Source organism: Lutjanus erythropterus, chromosome 7 (genome assembly GCF_056507025.1).
Source record: "Lutjanus erythropterus isolate fLutEry1 chromosome 7, fLutEry1.hap2, whole genome shotgun sequence".
Lineage (NCBI taxonomy): Eukaryota > Metazoa > Chordata > Actinopteri > Lutjaniformes > Lutjanidae > Lutjanus > Lutjanus erythropterus.
Window position 1 is genome coordinate 19,770,258 of NC_139323.1, and position 16,811 is coordinate 19,787,068.

The window sequence follows — 16,811 nt, forward strand, 5'->3', positions numbered from 1 at the left end:
TCTGCACTGTAACTGTACTGCGCCTGCGCTTTGACATCAAGTGGCTCGCCGCGGCCTCCATTTTGCAGTAGTTTTGCTAGCCAGCTGCTCGCATTCGTGGTGCAGCATTAGTAAATAAAGTGCACAGAAGGATACTTTAAAGCTGAAGAGACCCTTTCACGGACGAGACGATGGCTGACCCATCTGCAGACGTGGAGATTCAGGAGGGGGCAGAGGTCCGCAAACTGTCGGAGCTGAGAGTTATTGATCTGAAGGCCGAGCTGAAGAAACGAAACCTGGACACCACGGGCGTCAAGAGTGTGCTGTCGGAGCGGCTGAAAAAGGTCTTTAACTGCTCACTTGTTTAACAACTTGCACTGAATTTTATTAGCACAAGTGTGTGTTTTATTAGTACACGTGTGTGCGAAGCGTGTGTTTTGTAGGTTCGTGAAGGCACCATGTCAAACCGATAAAAAACGTAATGCTACGTTATGTTAGCTTATGACACCTATTGACCTGAACTGTGCGCTATCATTCTAACAGTCAGCGGCGTTTAACGTCAAACAGCAAACGTTAACATTAACTTAAGTGATTTCATTATTGTCTCTCTTTACCTATTTGATGGTGTCTTTTGTTTGTTTGTTTTGCTCTTTTGAAGATCATTTAACGTACATATCAAGAAAGAAAATTGTAAAAGTGGGAAGAAATAAAGTAAAACAATATCAAACAAGAAAACCACACCAACAACATCGGAAAATAAGTAATAATGACAGTAGTAGTCGTAGTAGCTAATTGTGCATTATTGCATGCGATATAATTAAATAGGCTGATATATATAGGTTGGAGGATACATTATGCAACAACTGGATGCCAGAGATACACATGAATATACTTATACATGATACCTACATACCTGTTTGTATGTACACGCACGAATGAGTGTCAGTATCTCATTACTTAGCCATCATCTGATCTAAGGTCGCTGGAAATGTGTTATATATCTCAACCATTTTTTCCATCTTTCTACAAGGCAATGTGCTTGATTTCTAATTGTTATGGTGTTGTCGTTTTTTTATTTTATGTATCTCAGTCACAACATCCCTTCTTTTAACATTGATTTATCTTTTAACCAGTCCCTTGTAATTTGTTTAATCATTGCAACCCTAATTATTAAAAACGCGTAAGAATCTTTCTTGTTTTTCCCCTCTGCTATTTTCCAAGTAAGAGGACTAGTGGATTTTTATTTAAAGGTTTGATTTTGTTTTTAATTTAAGCTCATAATTTGCACAGTGTATTCACTAAAGTATTAATTTGTGCTTTTGCTCAAATTTCCGTAATAGGCAATTGAGGAAGAGGGTGGAAATCCTGAAGAGATTATAATCACCCCAGAGTCAGCCCCGAAGAAATCTACACCTAAACGCTCCACTAAAGGTAAAGTTTGCACGAGATGCAAAGTGCACACAACCTCACCTACGTTGTTCATTACTGTGTAGTCTGATACACTGTCTGCCCCGTCTGTGTAAACAGTGCTGGAAAGACCTCTGCTTTCCAAAGGACACATGATACCTGGTCTCCTAGTAATTCATGCCTGTGCACATGACGGTTAAGCACGCTCTGTTGCATTAATAAACAACAGATTTGCAGCTGTTCTATTCATGTCACATACCATTAGAATTGCCACTTTTTGCCAAGTTCTTGCCAGTGCATGAAGGATTTATTCCAGGGCTGCCGTATTAGACTGTTTTAGATTTTGGAAAATGTGCCAGATCAATTGGCAACTTGGCATATACCCACTTCATGGATATGAATATGGATAAATAGTCAATTTTGATTTCAAGTTCCCTATAGTCCTCCTACTAAAACATTATTATACTCTAGTGGTTGATCAGTATAGGCTTTGCAATGACCAGTGTCAGTATTTAGAAAGCATGGTGGCAAATAGGTCATATATAATGCTGATATTAAAACAAAGAAATGTCACGTGTAGTTTCATTATGCCTTGTACATTTCAATCTAATATACCTGAATATCTGAGCCTGTAACATGTTGTTTTAAATAGAATTTTTAGTAATTAATTAAAATAGAAAAGTACACTGGGTTATGCTGTAGATTTCAGAATGTGACTGATTAAGTGAGAGTGTGATACAGAACGTCAGAAGCAACGTCATTCAGCTCCATTATTCTATACATTGACATATTATATATTTGACACTAGCCAGTAATGGTTTTAGATTAGATTTGCTCCCTTTCTCCCATAGAGAAATGTGTAAACATTTTGAAAACATGATGGTGATTGACGAGATTTAGGCAAATATTTGTACCGTTCATGCATGAGACTTATAGTACAGAGCTTGAAACAAACTTCTTTTTTTTTCACCACTTTCCCACAACTGACAAAGAGGAGCTCTGATATCGTTCCGCGGCAGCCACACTGATCATTCTGTCTGCAGACATTTTTTGTTTACTGGCCTCGTGAGCACAGGGATCGACTAATGCCAATTATCTCCAAATGCCGGATAATCATCCTAATTACTCAGGCAACATGTCCTCATTTGACTCTGCTCTGAAATGAGTAGAGTGTGATTCCATGTCTATATTAAACATTTGTAAAAATGTACAGTCTACATTTCCAAGAGAGTATCAGTGCAACAAGATGAGATGTGCTTTGGGGTTGTTGCTAAAAGTGCTTTTGTAAAGGCTGTGGTAGTTTGAAAAGTTGTGGTTGGGTTTTAAATGTTAGGTGTACCAAATGTGCCAACTGCAGAGACAAACCAGCTTTTTTATGACACAGCCACAGACGTTTTTCACTTGGGTGTATGTAGAACATGTCACATGTCTCTCTCTCTGTATTGACTTATGTTGATATTGTCCACCTCATGTAAAATCTGGCACACAGCAGTTTTCTTTCATGGCTGTGAGACACCCTGACATCTTTGTGTAAACTAATGTATTTTTTAGATACCAGGCAAGAGAATGATGAACCAGAGGACGGCACTATTGAGGGGGATTCCCATGATGGCCATGTGAGTTTGCAGAATTTATTTTGTTTAAGCAATGCTGTAACACAATGCTTTTGAAGACTTTTGAGTTATCCTGCACAACTGTTGTTTGTCTCTGGATATTGCCGCTGAGTTTTCATTAGTGTTTTTAGCAAATTGTCCCCTTCCTTTTTCAGGAGGACAATCAGGAGGACCATGAGAACATGCAGGAAATGGACATCCTTGACATGAACGTTCTAGATGAGACGGAGAACGACAATGGAATACCAGCCGAGGACGATGAGGATGACACAGAGAATTTTCATGCTGATGAAGATGCAGAGATGAATGAAGAGCATGACGACAGGCCCATGGAGTCAGAAGATGAAGCAAGAGGTCCAGAGGTGAAAAACTAGATCTCAACCTTTTCTACTAATATTAATCTACAAATTTGTCTAAGTGGAAAGCTTTAATGTAACTGCATTTGTATGTGTTTTAACAGATGGAGGAGTTTGAGATGGTAGATAAGGACGAATATACCACAAGCTCGTCAATCAATATGGTATGTTTCCTGAGAAATATGCATCATAAGCTGCTGTAGAAGTGTGAAATGTCACAAAAGATCACATTGACTGAGATGTTATTCTTTTTTTTTATTCAGTCTCAGGATCCAGATGCAGAAGACATCAAAGAGGAAACAGGTACTGTAGGAAATGGTTTATAAAAAGATGGAGACATCTTTTTTTTTTTTTTTACAGTGTTGAGCTTGGAATGCAAACACTTAGTTTAGTTTCAACCAGGAAGAGAGACTGGAAGCCCAAAGGGAATTGCTGGCTTTGTGTTGAAATTTTGTTAACCACAATTAATGAGTCACTGGTAAATATTAAGTCTCCAGGTATGTTCTTGAAGTACTGAAAATACAGTGGTTAACAATTTGATGCACACTGACAGCAATTCATTTCCAAGGTCAGGGAGATGAGAGCTGTTGCAGGTGATTGCAGTGTTTCTAGGTTGCCACATGAAGATCAAGACAAAGAACATCCATCAAGAATTGTCAACTGTTACGACTTTTTAAGGACACTGACTCAGAAATCAGCTGGATACAAAAATTCCTGGACTTGAGCTGAAGTTCTGGTCGCCACAAATGGACACTGGGAAAGTCAAGGACTGAAAGAAGATGGGACCGCAGCGAGAAGCTACCGCTGCACTGCTGTTCTTGTGGCTCTTCTTCAGCACTGAACTCTTTGTCTGCTTTGGATCAGGTGAACAGAGTGAAGTGGTTCAACTTGAGAAAATGAGCCAGAGTGTTAGTCGCACTAGCTGCCTGGTTGTCCTCCAGCCTTTGGGTTCTTTTCCAGTCTCTCGTTAGGGTCTACTTCATCGTTTTAATACATAGTTCTAAGAGCACAGGCCAGTGGTCATGACGTTCCTAATCCAGGCCTTGCCAGTTCCTCGTTAACCATTGCTGTGTTTCAGAAGTGATTAAACTCTGTGCCATTCTATTCCTGTTAAATCCGTAGAAAATGACAAAGTAGCCGGGTCTTGTTTATCTGAGCCGCTTAACGAAGATCACCACCAGAGCCATGAGACGAGCCCTGAAGAAGAGCAAGCCGCCACCGCCGGAGGGGAAGAAAATGTGTCCAACACTGGTGCCAAGTCCGACAAGGCCGCCTCTGGAGATGTGGAGAGCGACAGGGATGTTGTGGAGACTGACACCAAAGAGGTTGGGGACATGCAGAACGCCCCAGAAGAGACATTTGACAATGAAAACAAAAGCTCGCAGGCTGTTAGTGTAAGCGAACAGGGCACTGTGGGTGAAACTGTTGATTCAGAAATGGGGTCTAAGAAGGGTGAGGAGGATGAGAAGACAGAAGAGAAAGCTGCTGCGGATTCAGCCTCCACAGTGAAAGAGTCCTCTTCTGTAGAGGGCGATGATCAGAAAAAGAGGTTTGTTGCTTTCTGTCTACTAGAAACCAAAATGGCTATCTCTGTTGCATTGGCTCCTTTGTGCTAGCAAAATTTGGATGCTCTTTTCGAGGTAAAAACGTTCTGTGCATTTGTCCGTTTTCATTTGTCATTCTTTACACTCACGTATCCCACTTTATTACCCATTAACCAGTAATGTATTGGGACCATTTATTCACCATTAAATCGCTGCACTATGGGACATGATGGGCTGATCACTGTCAGTTATGTATTATTTCATGAAACACATAAGTAAATACATCTGTTTGAGGAGAAATCCCTGGTATCCTCACTGGTGTATGTTTATGGCTGTTTTTCTTTGTTTCCAGCCCTGAGGAAAAAGATGGCAAGACCGAGCCAAAAGAGGAAAGTGGTGAGTGACATAAGTGTTTTTTTTTTGCCGTGTTCTTATCCTTAAAATTCAGTGGATATATAATCATTAATTTATTGTATGTGTGTGTAGCTGCTGGAAGTGGTACTACAGCGAGCAGTAGCAGGAATCTGTGGGTCAGTGGCCTCTCTTCCACTACCAGAGCGACTGATCTGAAAACTCTCTTCAGCAAATATGGAAAGGTTAGTGAGTGCGAACTATTCTCACTGTTGTCATCAGGCCACAAATTTACAAAACATTGGTGTTGGGCAAGGTACATTACATTTTACAAATTATTTTCATTTGAGAGTAAGACATCTTTTTATAATATTATTGTTTGTGTAGAGTAATATTTTTCATTACTCCCCATAAGAACAGCAGAATGACAACTATACATTATTATCATTATAAAATGAAAATGGGTAATGTTTTTTCAAAGCAGTATCTCCACAAATGCCCCTGTATTGCAACACTCAGATAAAAAGACATTTCAGTCATTCCTTTCAATCTTGTGTTTGCAGCTCCTTGCAGGCCCTGCAACTGTGTCTCACAGGCTCAGCCATGAACTGAAGTGTTCATTTAGGCTTTAGTCTATTTTTTCCCAATACATGTGTAAATGTGAGGTTGATGCCTGATTTTAAAAAGGCACCGAGTAAATATATTCCTCTACAATTTGTAACTTGGGCAGAGCAGTGCATGCTGCTCTCTGCTCCGATTTGTAATGTAGGTTAAAATATAGGCAGCCTACATTTCCCATCACTCATTTTATAGGCGGCCTTTTAAATAAAATAAAAGCGGCGCAGGACTGAATACAGTGGTCTATCTGTTTTATTTCCCCGAAATGCAAATATTACTTTTTGTTAATGTTTGTAATATGTCTGTTCAGAACATGTTGATTTATGTTGTTAGTTGTCATTTTTGTGCTGGTTTGTAGTAATAACCATGAGTGAGATGACTGCTTCACTTCTTGAACCTGTATTTTGCTACACTTGCACACATGTTGTGGTTACTTCTGAATTGAAGCGGTTGCCCTTAATAACGAGTAGCTTGACATAGTAAATATAATAACATTATTGAAAAACTGATTAGGAACACACATCATTTTGTTGCACTAAGAGCAACACATTACTTTTGTAACACATCACCCCCAACTGCAAATGATTACTATTTGATCAAAGATTGAGGATTTCTTCTTCTTCTCTACCTCTGTCCTTGCTTCCCCTCTCATTATCTTCCCATTTTCTGCAGGTTGTTGGAGCCAAGGTGGTGACAAACGCCAAGAGCCCCGGGGCTCGCTGCTATGGTTTTGTCACCATGTCTTCCACAGAGGAGGCCACCAAGTGTATCAGCCACCTTCACAGGACTGAGCTGCATGGCAGGATGATCTCTGTGGAGCGGGTGAGTGTCGGAGGAAGATTTTTGCTTCATTTTAATGTATTCATTGGTTCTCCAGTAACTGTGGTTCCACCTAGATAAACACCTTATGTATCTGAGTGAATTGTAGCATTTGTATGCAGTTTTAAAAGTGTTGTTATCCGGATGAGTATGATCCTAACTGGAAACCAATAAGAATAGAAAAAAGGCAAGCCAGAAAAGTGCGTATTTGTAATCTTTATGAACGAAATTTCATGCTTCAAATCTTTTGTGAAAAAGGTACTTGTAAGAAGAGATTTGAGTTGAAATTAAGATTTCATGATGTATAATTTTGTTAAAGATTAGAATATCTTTTGAGATAAAAATACCTACAAAACAGTTGTTTTCATTGTGTGGCATGATCTGTGTCAAATTTAATCTGTATATTCAACTTTTGTGAATAATCACGTTCCTTTTTTAAATATTTTAGGCTAAAAATGAGCCTGCGGGAAAGAAGCCAGCAGACAAGACTGACACCAAAAAGTCTGGCGGTGACAGGAGACACTCCTCTGACTCCAAGTAAGATGAAACACAAGCCGCTGCATGCTTTAGTGAAGTATTTTAGTAAAAAATACCCAACCGGCATGTTATTTTGGTCCAGTGTGCTTTTAAATATCATGGGTGCATATATTTTAAGCATGGTATGTCCCAGTGGTTACCTCCAAGCACAGCAGTTAGAGGCCTTGAGCTATGTTACTCAAGAGTGGATGAACTGTCAACTTAATGGGAGAAAATAAACTGGTTATTAAACTATTTTTGAAATATTTGTTGATATGGATGTGATAGAGGGTACTCTGTTAATATTTCCTGTAGATCTGAAGGAAAGGATGAGAAATCTGAGGGAGAAGGAAAAGATGGCAAAGGTGAGACATAATTTTTCTTACATAATAATGATACTATTTTCCAGCCTGTATGCACCAAGTAAATGTTCAATAGATTATCACTTCTTCAAAACATATTGTTTGTATTAACAGGGCGAAATGAGAGGACTGTAGTTATGGACAAGTCCAAAGGAGAGCCTGTCATCAGCGTCAAAACCAAAAGCAAGGAAAGAGTAAGAAAAATTTCACTCTGTCAACCCCCATAACTGTCTGTTTCTAAACTGACTATTAATGCATAACGTAGTTCTAAGAGGTTTAGAAGAGTTGACTGTCAAGGGTTGACTTTTCCTTCTCTTCTTTTCTTCAGAGCACAAGGAGTCGGGACCGAAAGTCCTCCAGTAAGGAGCAGAAAGACATCCTTTCATTTGACCAGATCAAGGAGCAGAGGGAGAGGGAGCGACAAAGACAAAGAGAGCGGGAGATCAGAGAGGTGGAGAGACGCAGAGTCACGTAAGGATCATATGGAAATCTGGGGAGGGGGGCTCAAGGCTCAGTAAAACATAATTAAGTATTTATTAACTTATTTTGTTTGTTTCGATTATTAACTAGTAATATCTTGGTGTCTCATCACTGCCGTGTGCATTTCTGTGGAATAAAAAATGCTCTATAGATGGCTGAAAAAAATATCTTTGCAGTATAATATGATTTTAACTGGATGATATTAGCCTATATTTACTCATTTATTTTCCAGAACAGTACATTTGGTGCTGACTGATTGATCTTCGCCATCTTCTTTCAGTGACCGGGACCGTGATCGTGACAACCGTCCAGATCGTGAACGTGAGCGTATCCGTCTGTTCCGGGAGAGAGAGGAGAGGAAGCACTTGATCCGGAAGAGACACTGGCTGGAGGTAATGTCAGAATACTTATCTCTAGCAAGGAATTTATTGTCCTCTCACTGCATTGTTACCAGTGTTTCTGCACACATGTCCTGCATTATTTTTTCTCTGGTGCAAATCTTAGCCAGTTAAATACAACTACTGTTTTCAATTAAAATAATAAAGTAATAGGAATAGCTGTTCATCAGTAACCATAACCCATATATCAGTTTGTCAGATATCTCTCAGATAGTCTTAATTATTCACAAGTTCTCTGCTGATAAACTTATTGAAACCCATGAATGATTTGATTCCCAGGCGGAGAAGCAGCGCCTCGACGCAGACCGTATGGAGCGTCAGTTCTTGGAACGGGAAAGGCTACGTATTGAGTATGAGAGGCGGCGTGAGCAGGAGCGGATCCTCAGGGAGCGTGAGGAGCTGCGACGGCAGCAGGAGCAGTTGCGTTATGAACAGGAGCGACGCCCTGTTAAGAGGCCTTATGACTTGGATGGCAGGTGAGTTATAATGGACATAGTCTAGTGATATTGATTCATGGATTTATTGCTAAGCAGTGGTTAATTTCAGCTGTTTTTTTTTAAATCATCATTAAGAATATTACAAACGGTTAGAGTTGAGTACCTCTGTATATATGAACTGGTTACAGAGCAGCTCTCAGTGGGTGAGCTTCATTCTGGATGTTGTTGCCTGCCCTTGTCTTTAGGAAAGATGACTGGGCTGACAAACGCATGGCGATGGATGATCGTTACGGCCGCTCAGACTTTACTCGACAGGACCGTTATCAGGACTTCGACCACAGGGACCGGGGCCGTTACCAAGACGACATATTGATGGACAGGCGTGACAACACTCGTGGCATTGGTGCAGACAGAGATGGTCAGGTAAGAGGTGTGGAATAAAGGGTTGTACTGGAGTAGATTTTCACTCGCATCCCATCCCACTCCTGCCATCACATTCACGTTGATCCACAGTCCACACAACAGGCACTGGTCGCATGGCTGCAACCAGCCACCAGAGCAGACAAGAGAGAACGGAAAAGTGTTTTGATTTATATAAGAACTTGATATATATGTATAAAAAACTGACCTATTATGATTCACCTCCCGCCTGGATTCCTTAAAAATGTCCTACAGTGTGGACCATCCACAAACAGCTTAAGCTCTTTTGAAAATGAAAGCACCCGAAACAAAGCCACAACAGTTGGTGTGTTTTAATACTCCTGCTGCAGCTCCTATTAGCACATTACATTTATTCTGAGTCTCCCCACATTCTAGCTGTATCACATGCACTTTTTAACAGGCACCCCAGTAAGACCAGTTTAGTTAAAATACACCTTAACATCAGGAGTTTTACTGTTGCTTAGACAGTTTGAAACCTAAAGTTTGTGTAGTAATATGGTGTGAGAGACTGAGAGAACTGTCCTGTGTTTCTTCACGCAGCACTTCTCAGACAGATCAGACCGACATGGCAGAGACTCATGGAGTGGAGGCTATGATAAACGCCTTAATCCCAGGTGAGCCCCAAACTGAGCTGGCCATGGCTTCAGTTCAAGACATATAAAAACCTAAACAGAGTTCAGTGCTGCTGTTTTTGCCGAAGGATGAAAAAAAAAATTGAAATGTATTTTTTTTGTCTTTTTAGAGACGGAAGTCGAGACTGGGACTCCAGCCGCAAGATGGATGGAGACAGAACGTGGCAAAGTATTTATACTTCTGCTTATTTGTGCTTTAACGACTGAGCTGCTTACACTGCTTTTGTGATACAGTGATGTACATTTGGAGCACATTAGTTTTGCCCTCTGAGGATTGAGGTGGCAGACAGCACAAATACAGCGGTAGCCTGAAGGAAAAATGTATTTATGTCTCCTAAAGTGTAATTGGTATGCTAGTCAGTAGTCATATAAAGCTATAACTATTGTAGTCAGTGTGTCTGATGTTTTGCTCTTTTGTTCCAGGTAGAGATGGTGCTATTCCAGGCCAGAGCCACATGGCACGTGGAGGAATGGCAGGGTGAATATCAGATAGATTTAAGCCTCAGTTTAAAAAAAGTTTTTTAAGACAAACAGCTCTCAAGAGCAGCTAGCACTATTTGTTTGAACAGTATCACTCATTGTGTGTCTGTCTGTCTGTCTGTCAGCAGCCGTGGAGGCTACATGAACACAGGAACATCTCAGTCCCTCTCTGGAGCTCTCAACAGACAGAACCAGCTGATGCAGGGCAGCGGGCTGCAGGGTGGAGCTTTTGGCCGACGTTACTGACACCTGTCTGAAGACAGTAGTGACCATCTTGGTTTTGTACATGTTTTTTAATCAGGAATTCTTTTTTGACACAATTCCAATCCATTTTTGATGGAGACCTTTATTTTTTCCGGTCGCTTCCTAATTCTTTTTCCATTCTTTGTGTGTGATGTAGTGATCTCCTGCCTTGTGGTTATCATTCAGTCCAAACCACCTTATTTGTACAACACAACAGTCTGCTTGCAACAATATTTCAGCCTGTGGTGGAGAGTCACGTCAGAGCTCTGTGTTGTAAATTCAGATGTTTTCTAGACACCTGGGCTGATGGACCTAACCTCACCAGTCTTCTCTCTGTATCCCAGTTTGTCTGAGACATTGTGGAAGTTTTCCATTCTGCTTAAAGGAAGCCTTTGTTGTAATTAAACTGTTCAGAGCTTGAGGCACCTTTTTTGACATTATTCTTTTTGTAAAACAGATGCTTGATGACGTTGTGCTGCTGAAGAAAAGGTTTTTAAATTACCTGTTGCATACCGTACTTGTTAGATTTTTTTTTTATATATATATATATATTTCAATGAGTTTGTTTTTGTATAGTATTTGCTTTGTGTGATTGTTGGATAACGGTAATAAAAGCCCCTGGAGTGTGTGTGTGTGTGTGTGTTAACCATCTATTGACTGATTAAATGTAAAATTTAGTGAATGAATGTTGTTCAAAGTTTTCTGTAACTTGTGTTTTTAGCTTTTTTGCATAACGGTGTTATATTTTGTTTTCTTGTCCTCATGTTGACAGTGTTATTTAGTTGCCATGCTCACTCCCTTGGCAGAGAATATCACTTGCTGGTGTCTAGTTGAGCTCAGTTGTAATATTCACAGGGTGAAATTGCCTCGACAATAAAATATTTTTCATCTTTTTGCAGTGGCGCTACTCAGATGAATGCTTCCTGACTCATATTTTAAAGTCTCAATTACAAATGTTTAGATGTCAAACTTTAAAGTACAACTCCAGTTTCTAAATAAAACAGAATGCAACGACTTAAAAACAAAACTTTTTGATCTATATCCAAATTAATACAATGCAAAGACAATGTTTTAATGTTTTTATACAGTCATTCTGATTTTGTTTCAAAAAAGGTTGGACAGGGGCATGTTTACCACTGTGATACCTTTTCTTTTAATAACAGTAAGCACTCAGGATCAATAGTAGTAAACTGACTTTTGAAAGTGTAATTCTTTCCCATTCTTGCTCAATATATGACTTAAGGTGCACAGCAGTCCAGGGTTGTATTTTGTGCTTCACAATGCACCACACGTTTTCAGTGGGAGATGGGTCACGCTGTTGTAACTTGCAGAATCTGTCTTGGTGTTGTCTTGATGAAAAACCAGGGACCACTCTGTAAAAGGTGTAATCTGAATGGCAGCAAATGTTCTTCCAAAATCTGTATATACCTTTCAGCATTATTGGGGCATTATTAGAGGAAAAGGACCGTCCAGATTTTTAACGTCTGGACGGTCCTTTTCCTCTTTGGCCTAGAAAACATAATGTGTATGATTTCCAAAATGATGACGCATTGATGCAACTATTTAAATTTCAACCCTCCCTTCTTGTGATACAGTTTCCGTTCTTATAAAAATGCAGCATATAAGTTGGGCATTAAATTTTCCTGATTACTGCACTGAGTGGCCCTTTTGACTCAGTTTTGGTGGTTAAGTGAGTCATCGATTCAGCTACCTGAACATTTTAGTTGACACATGCATGTCAACCTAACTTCTGTTTATACTGTTGAGAATTTGTCCACCTCATTTTGGCGTGCACAAAACATTGAGTTTTGGGAATGCTCTGCAAACATGGGTTCGATACTAAATGATGCTGCATCAAGCATAATTAAAATTCTGATTGACTTAAAGCCCCAATTGACAGCCTTAACCCAACACAAGAGTGCTTTTATGGATGAATGGAGCATGCAGCATGATGAAAAAGTTATTTTAAAAACAGCAACAAAAGCACAATTCAGGTATTGAAAAACTCCAATTGAAGCCAGTCAAACTCAGTTGCATTAAATCTGAATCACCGCAATAAGACAATAAGGAGGCCACTACTCTGATACCTTTCCCTTTAACACATACAGTGGGTATTTGCAATCTTTTGCCCTGAAACTGTCTCAAATAGCAGAGGGAGAGTTACTCAACTTGAAGTCTGGTGAGGATGGATATTTCACGTAGCTTGTAGACCTCCAGTGAAGACTGAAGAAATGAGGTGAGAAGCTATTGGCTGTAACAGCAAACCCAGTAGGTGGTCTGGCAGTCCAACAATATCCTCTGGAGACAGTGACCTTAGTAGTGTCATTGTCACATAATGTTCTTGCTGCAGAGTAACACACACAGGTCAACCAAGATTACAGATTGCATGTTTAATTGCAACAGGAAATGATCTTTTTTGAAGGATTTTGATGTCTGTACTTTACACTCACATAATTCATGTCTCTTTTTTTGTCTTCTTCACTTGAACTTCCTTGGTCCTTAACTATTACTGACCCTAAGTTCCTTTTTTTTTTTAACAAATGAACTTCCTCTCTTTAAACTGATACTTTCCACCTTCAACACTCTGACACACATGTCATGATGTGAAAATGAATGATGACTCATGGTGAATGCACATTTCTGAGGAAGTACTCGACATCATGTTTGGATGTTAGTCTCAACAGGGGTAAACCAGAAAATGCATCAAAAACCCCTAAAAAAGTTTGTAGCACTGTATCACTGTGGACTTTAAGTCCAACTTTGAGGATTGTTTTTTTTATGAATGGACATTTTATTACATTACTATATATTTTTATTTTCTTCTTGCTCTTCTTATTCTCTCCTTTCGTTTTCAATTTTACTGCAATTTTCAGTGAAGCATCTCAGAGAACAGAATCACACGACTGTACTTGTATAACTGTTGTGACAATAAATATCTTGAATCTTGAATCTCTTTTGTATGTGTACTGTTGTTGTCTTTTTGTCCACTAGAGGACGCCATGTAACCATAAATAGAAGCCACAGCTGGTCATTTCTGTTTCTATTTCAGAAATAGTTGACTGTATGCAGATGTATAAACGAACAGTTTATATCAACATGATTACAGACGCTGAGGAGAAGAGCACCCAGGGTCTGAACTAGGTTGCAGACACTTAACCTCTCTCTCTCTCTCTCTCTCTCTCTCTCTCTCTCTCTCTCTCTCTCTCTCTCTCACACACACACACACACACACCTGAGGACGCACACTCCTCTGATCCTCTGGTCACCCCTGTGCTGTGCAACATCATTTACTCAGATTCCTGACCTTTGGACAGTAACTATGTTTATTTTCTCTAAGGTCTGTCCTGATAAGTTGTCAAACTGAAGTGTCCTCTGCATTTCTGTGTCTGTTTTGTCTCACTCCTCTTTATTTCCTCCTCTCTGTATACTACATCTGTATTAAACAGAAGCATAAGATCTGTTTTAGTTCTTATATGAAATCTTTAATCTGTTTGGACAAGCTGGACTTGTTGATTTAACTGGGATATTTTCTTTTATAGCATATCATCACATCTATGACAGAAAAGCAACTTTAAAGAGGTTTATGAGCTTTTGAATAGATGGATCTGACATTTGGGCCTAGCTTGGACTGGCTGTCGGTTTTACAAACTCTAGTATATTTTGCTGTACTCTGCATTTTGAATCTGCATGTTAGAAACACACAATTCACATTATGTCAGGTTTTTGGTACCATCTTCATCGCTTTGATTGGCAGTGCATGTGAATGTGAGACGCTGCAGCAGGGGAGCTGAGGCTGGTTGTATGTTTGTGTTACATGTTTGCATTTGTGGTGCACTCATGTGCATGAGGTCCTCTGTATGTTAGTCTGCAGGGTACCAGACCTGAGACCACCACAGGTGGATCCACCAGGAGCTTCCTTGTACAGCTGAGGAAAAACAAAGCTGTGACAACATCCTTATTATGTTTCCACTGAACTGAAGCACAGATCAACAGCTCGACCTGCGGGGAGGAGAAAGAGCTCTGCAGAGCTTCAGTGTTCTGGGCCACTGAAAAATGCATAAAGATAATTGCGAAGAGATTGGAATGCACTGGATAAAGGCAGGAAATTCACAGTATAGTGGCACAGTGGCAACATCACTGTACAGAATAATTGTAAAAATATGAGTTGTGAGCATGTTTTTGTGAGGAAATTTCAGTAAGGGATTTAGAAGGGCTTAAGATAAAACAGACGTGTAACAACTTGACAACATGGGTGATAGGGCAAATCCTTCATGTGGTAGTGGTCTGCTGCTTGAACAATCATTTTGACCCTCTCATGATCATTTGTCCAGAACACCCAGACTTCATGTCGGGCTGCTGGGCAGCAGCATGAGTGGAATGATGCAAACTCTGTTTTCTGCCTGCCAAATACATCAAGCTCAGAGAGCAGCCAGACTGATGAAAAGAAAGCAAAGACAAACTTGAGCCAAGCTGGGTCATCACAATCCAAAACCTGATCGAGGAATGAAACATTAGCTTCTGTAATCCAAGGGTATAAGAGGGATGCTAAACATTGTGAGAAAAGTCTGTCATGAGATGTTTAAGTCCCTCTCCACTCAAAAATATCTTTAGCCTCTTGTTCCTACAGATAAATGTTTGAGCTTCACTGTGCAAAATGATGCTTGTGCAGAGTTAGACACTCGAAGGCTGTTTCAACATTCATCTGCTGAGAGTGGAAAGTTTCTTTGAGCTCATAGAAAGTCTGATTTTAAGGGACGGGCCTACAAGCATGAGTGGTGACATCATAACGTGTTTGGAAGTAAATTCAACTTATACAAATGTTCTGTAGAAACTTGAAGCTGTCAGTGTACAAATGCTGAGAATGCACTTAACAGTGAAGTAGGAGACACCTGTTGTCCAGCAGGAAAACTTTACAATAATTAAATTTCTGTATTCATAGATTCTGGAATTTTAATGAGATGGAAGGAGTAGATGCTTTTTAAAGGATTTTAATACTTCTCTGTGGAAAAACATATCACACAGGCATTATTGCACCAGGTAGTCTGTTTGTATATGTGTCTTAGTACATGTCTGGAGGGGATCTTTAATCTCTGAATTGATTCTCATGTAAAAAATATTATTTGATGGTCTTCTCAGCCTTTAATGTTGGATTTTATGTCTGGTTGCACAAGAAACAAAACACATGACTTATTTAACAACTTCATAAATCAACTGACCAATCGCATCGTAATTACATTACTCATCATCCAGTATCTGATGTAAAATAATGGATATATGTGTTTACTTGGGAGTTTATTCTTGGATAAGATGAAGTTGCAGAATAATTCAGATAATTTAGACTGGAAAGTCATCAGGAATGAAGATTGCGCTGCCTAATTCCACATATGCAACACCTTCTCAACACCAGATGCCTGCGTCTTCTGGAGCAACTGAAATCAAATAGTTACGAAATGTCTTCTTTCTCCAGATTTGGGACATCAGTTGAGAGTTGAGAAACTCCGGTCCGACCAGACTGGTGCCGACTGCTGCATGCACGGCAAGTGTCCCTTTTAACTGACTGAACACTGGCATGACCAGCTGGCTCCATGGACTGAACATAGCACTAAATCAGGCTTCTGGTGTGTTGCATTTTTCTCATATCATTCAGATAAAACCAACAACATATATGTTCGAAGGCGCTTATGTAATGTCAGGCATCAGTTATGATGGAAAAACTGAGTGTTCAGAGCGTGTGTGTACACATCCATGTATGTGTGCAGGCTTTATGTTTATGCGTATCATTGTCGGGACACTGTGTGCACTTTATTGCGTCCATGACAAATGTGTGAAGACTTAAAGCCAAGTTCACACCACAGAATGACATGCAGCAACAGATGTATAGCCTTCAGACCATATGTTCCTCTGTGCATGCGCGGGAAATGTATGTACAGTACATGCATGCACTGTAGGTGTATTTACATGCACATGCCTTATCTAACTGCAAGACAAAATTCCCTCATGCTAGGTAACAGTGCTGTCTTGGGGTGTGGTATCGGTGCATGCACTTAGGTTTCATATATATCCAAATATATTTTTATATATGTCAAGGGGAAGGCTGATGTTTCTGGCGTCCTGCCCATATCATGAGGTCACTAT

At 39.9% G+C, this 16,811-nt stretch overlaps 1 protein-coding gene across 2 annotated transcripts; it reads left to right on the top strand.

Moving 5' to 3' along the window:
• The first annotated feature begins 39 nt into the window (after window positions 1–39).
• Window positions 40–11,587, top strand: safb (scaffold attachment factor B). Of its 2 annotated transcripts, none has more exons than XM_084723104.1 (21): window positions 40–323; window positions 1,320–1,410; window positions 2,938–3,002; window positions 3,155–3,361; window positions 3,460–3,519; window positions 3,619–3,658; window positions 4,478–4,904; window positions 5,252–5,295; window positions 5,386–5,495; window positions 6,541–6,690; window positions 7,136–7,224; window positions 7,519–7,568; window positions 7,680–7,759; window positions 7,894–8,036; window positions 8,326–8,437; window positions 8,723–8,919; window positions 9,126–9,303; window positions 9,862–9,935; window positions 10,064–10,122; window positions 10,377–10,431; window positions 10,559–11,587. In XM_084723104.1, exons 1-21 carry the CDS (start codon window positions 171–173, stop codon window positions 10,677–10,679), a joined length of 2,505 nt encoding a protein of 834 aa, XP_084579230.1. In that variant the 5' UTR covers window positions 40–170; the 3' UTR covers window positions 10,680–11,587. The 2 variants fall into 2 exon arrangements, with proteins under 2 accessions (XP_084579230.1, XP_084579231.1); XM_084723105.1 differs by having other exon boundaries at window positions 41–323; window positions 10,562–11,587.
• Window positions 11,588–16,811: the final 5,224 nt, after the last annotated feature.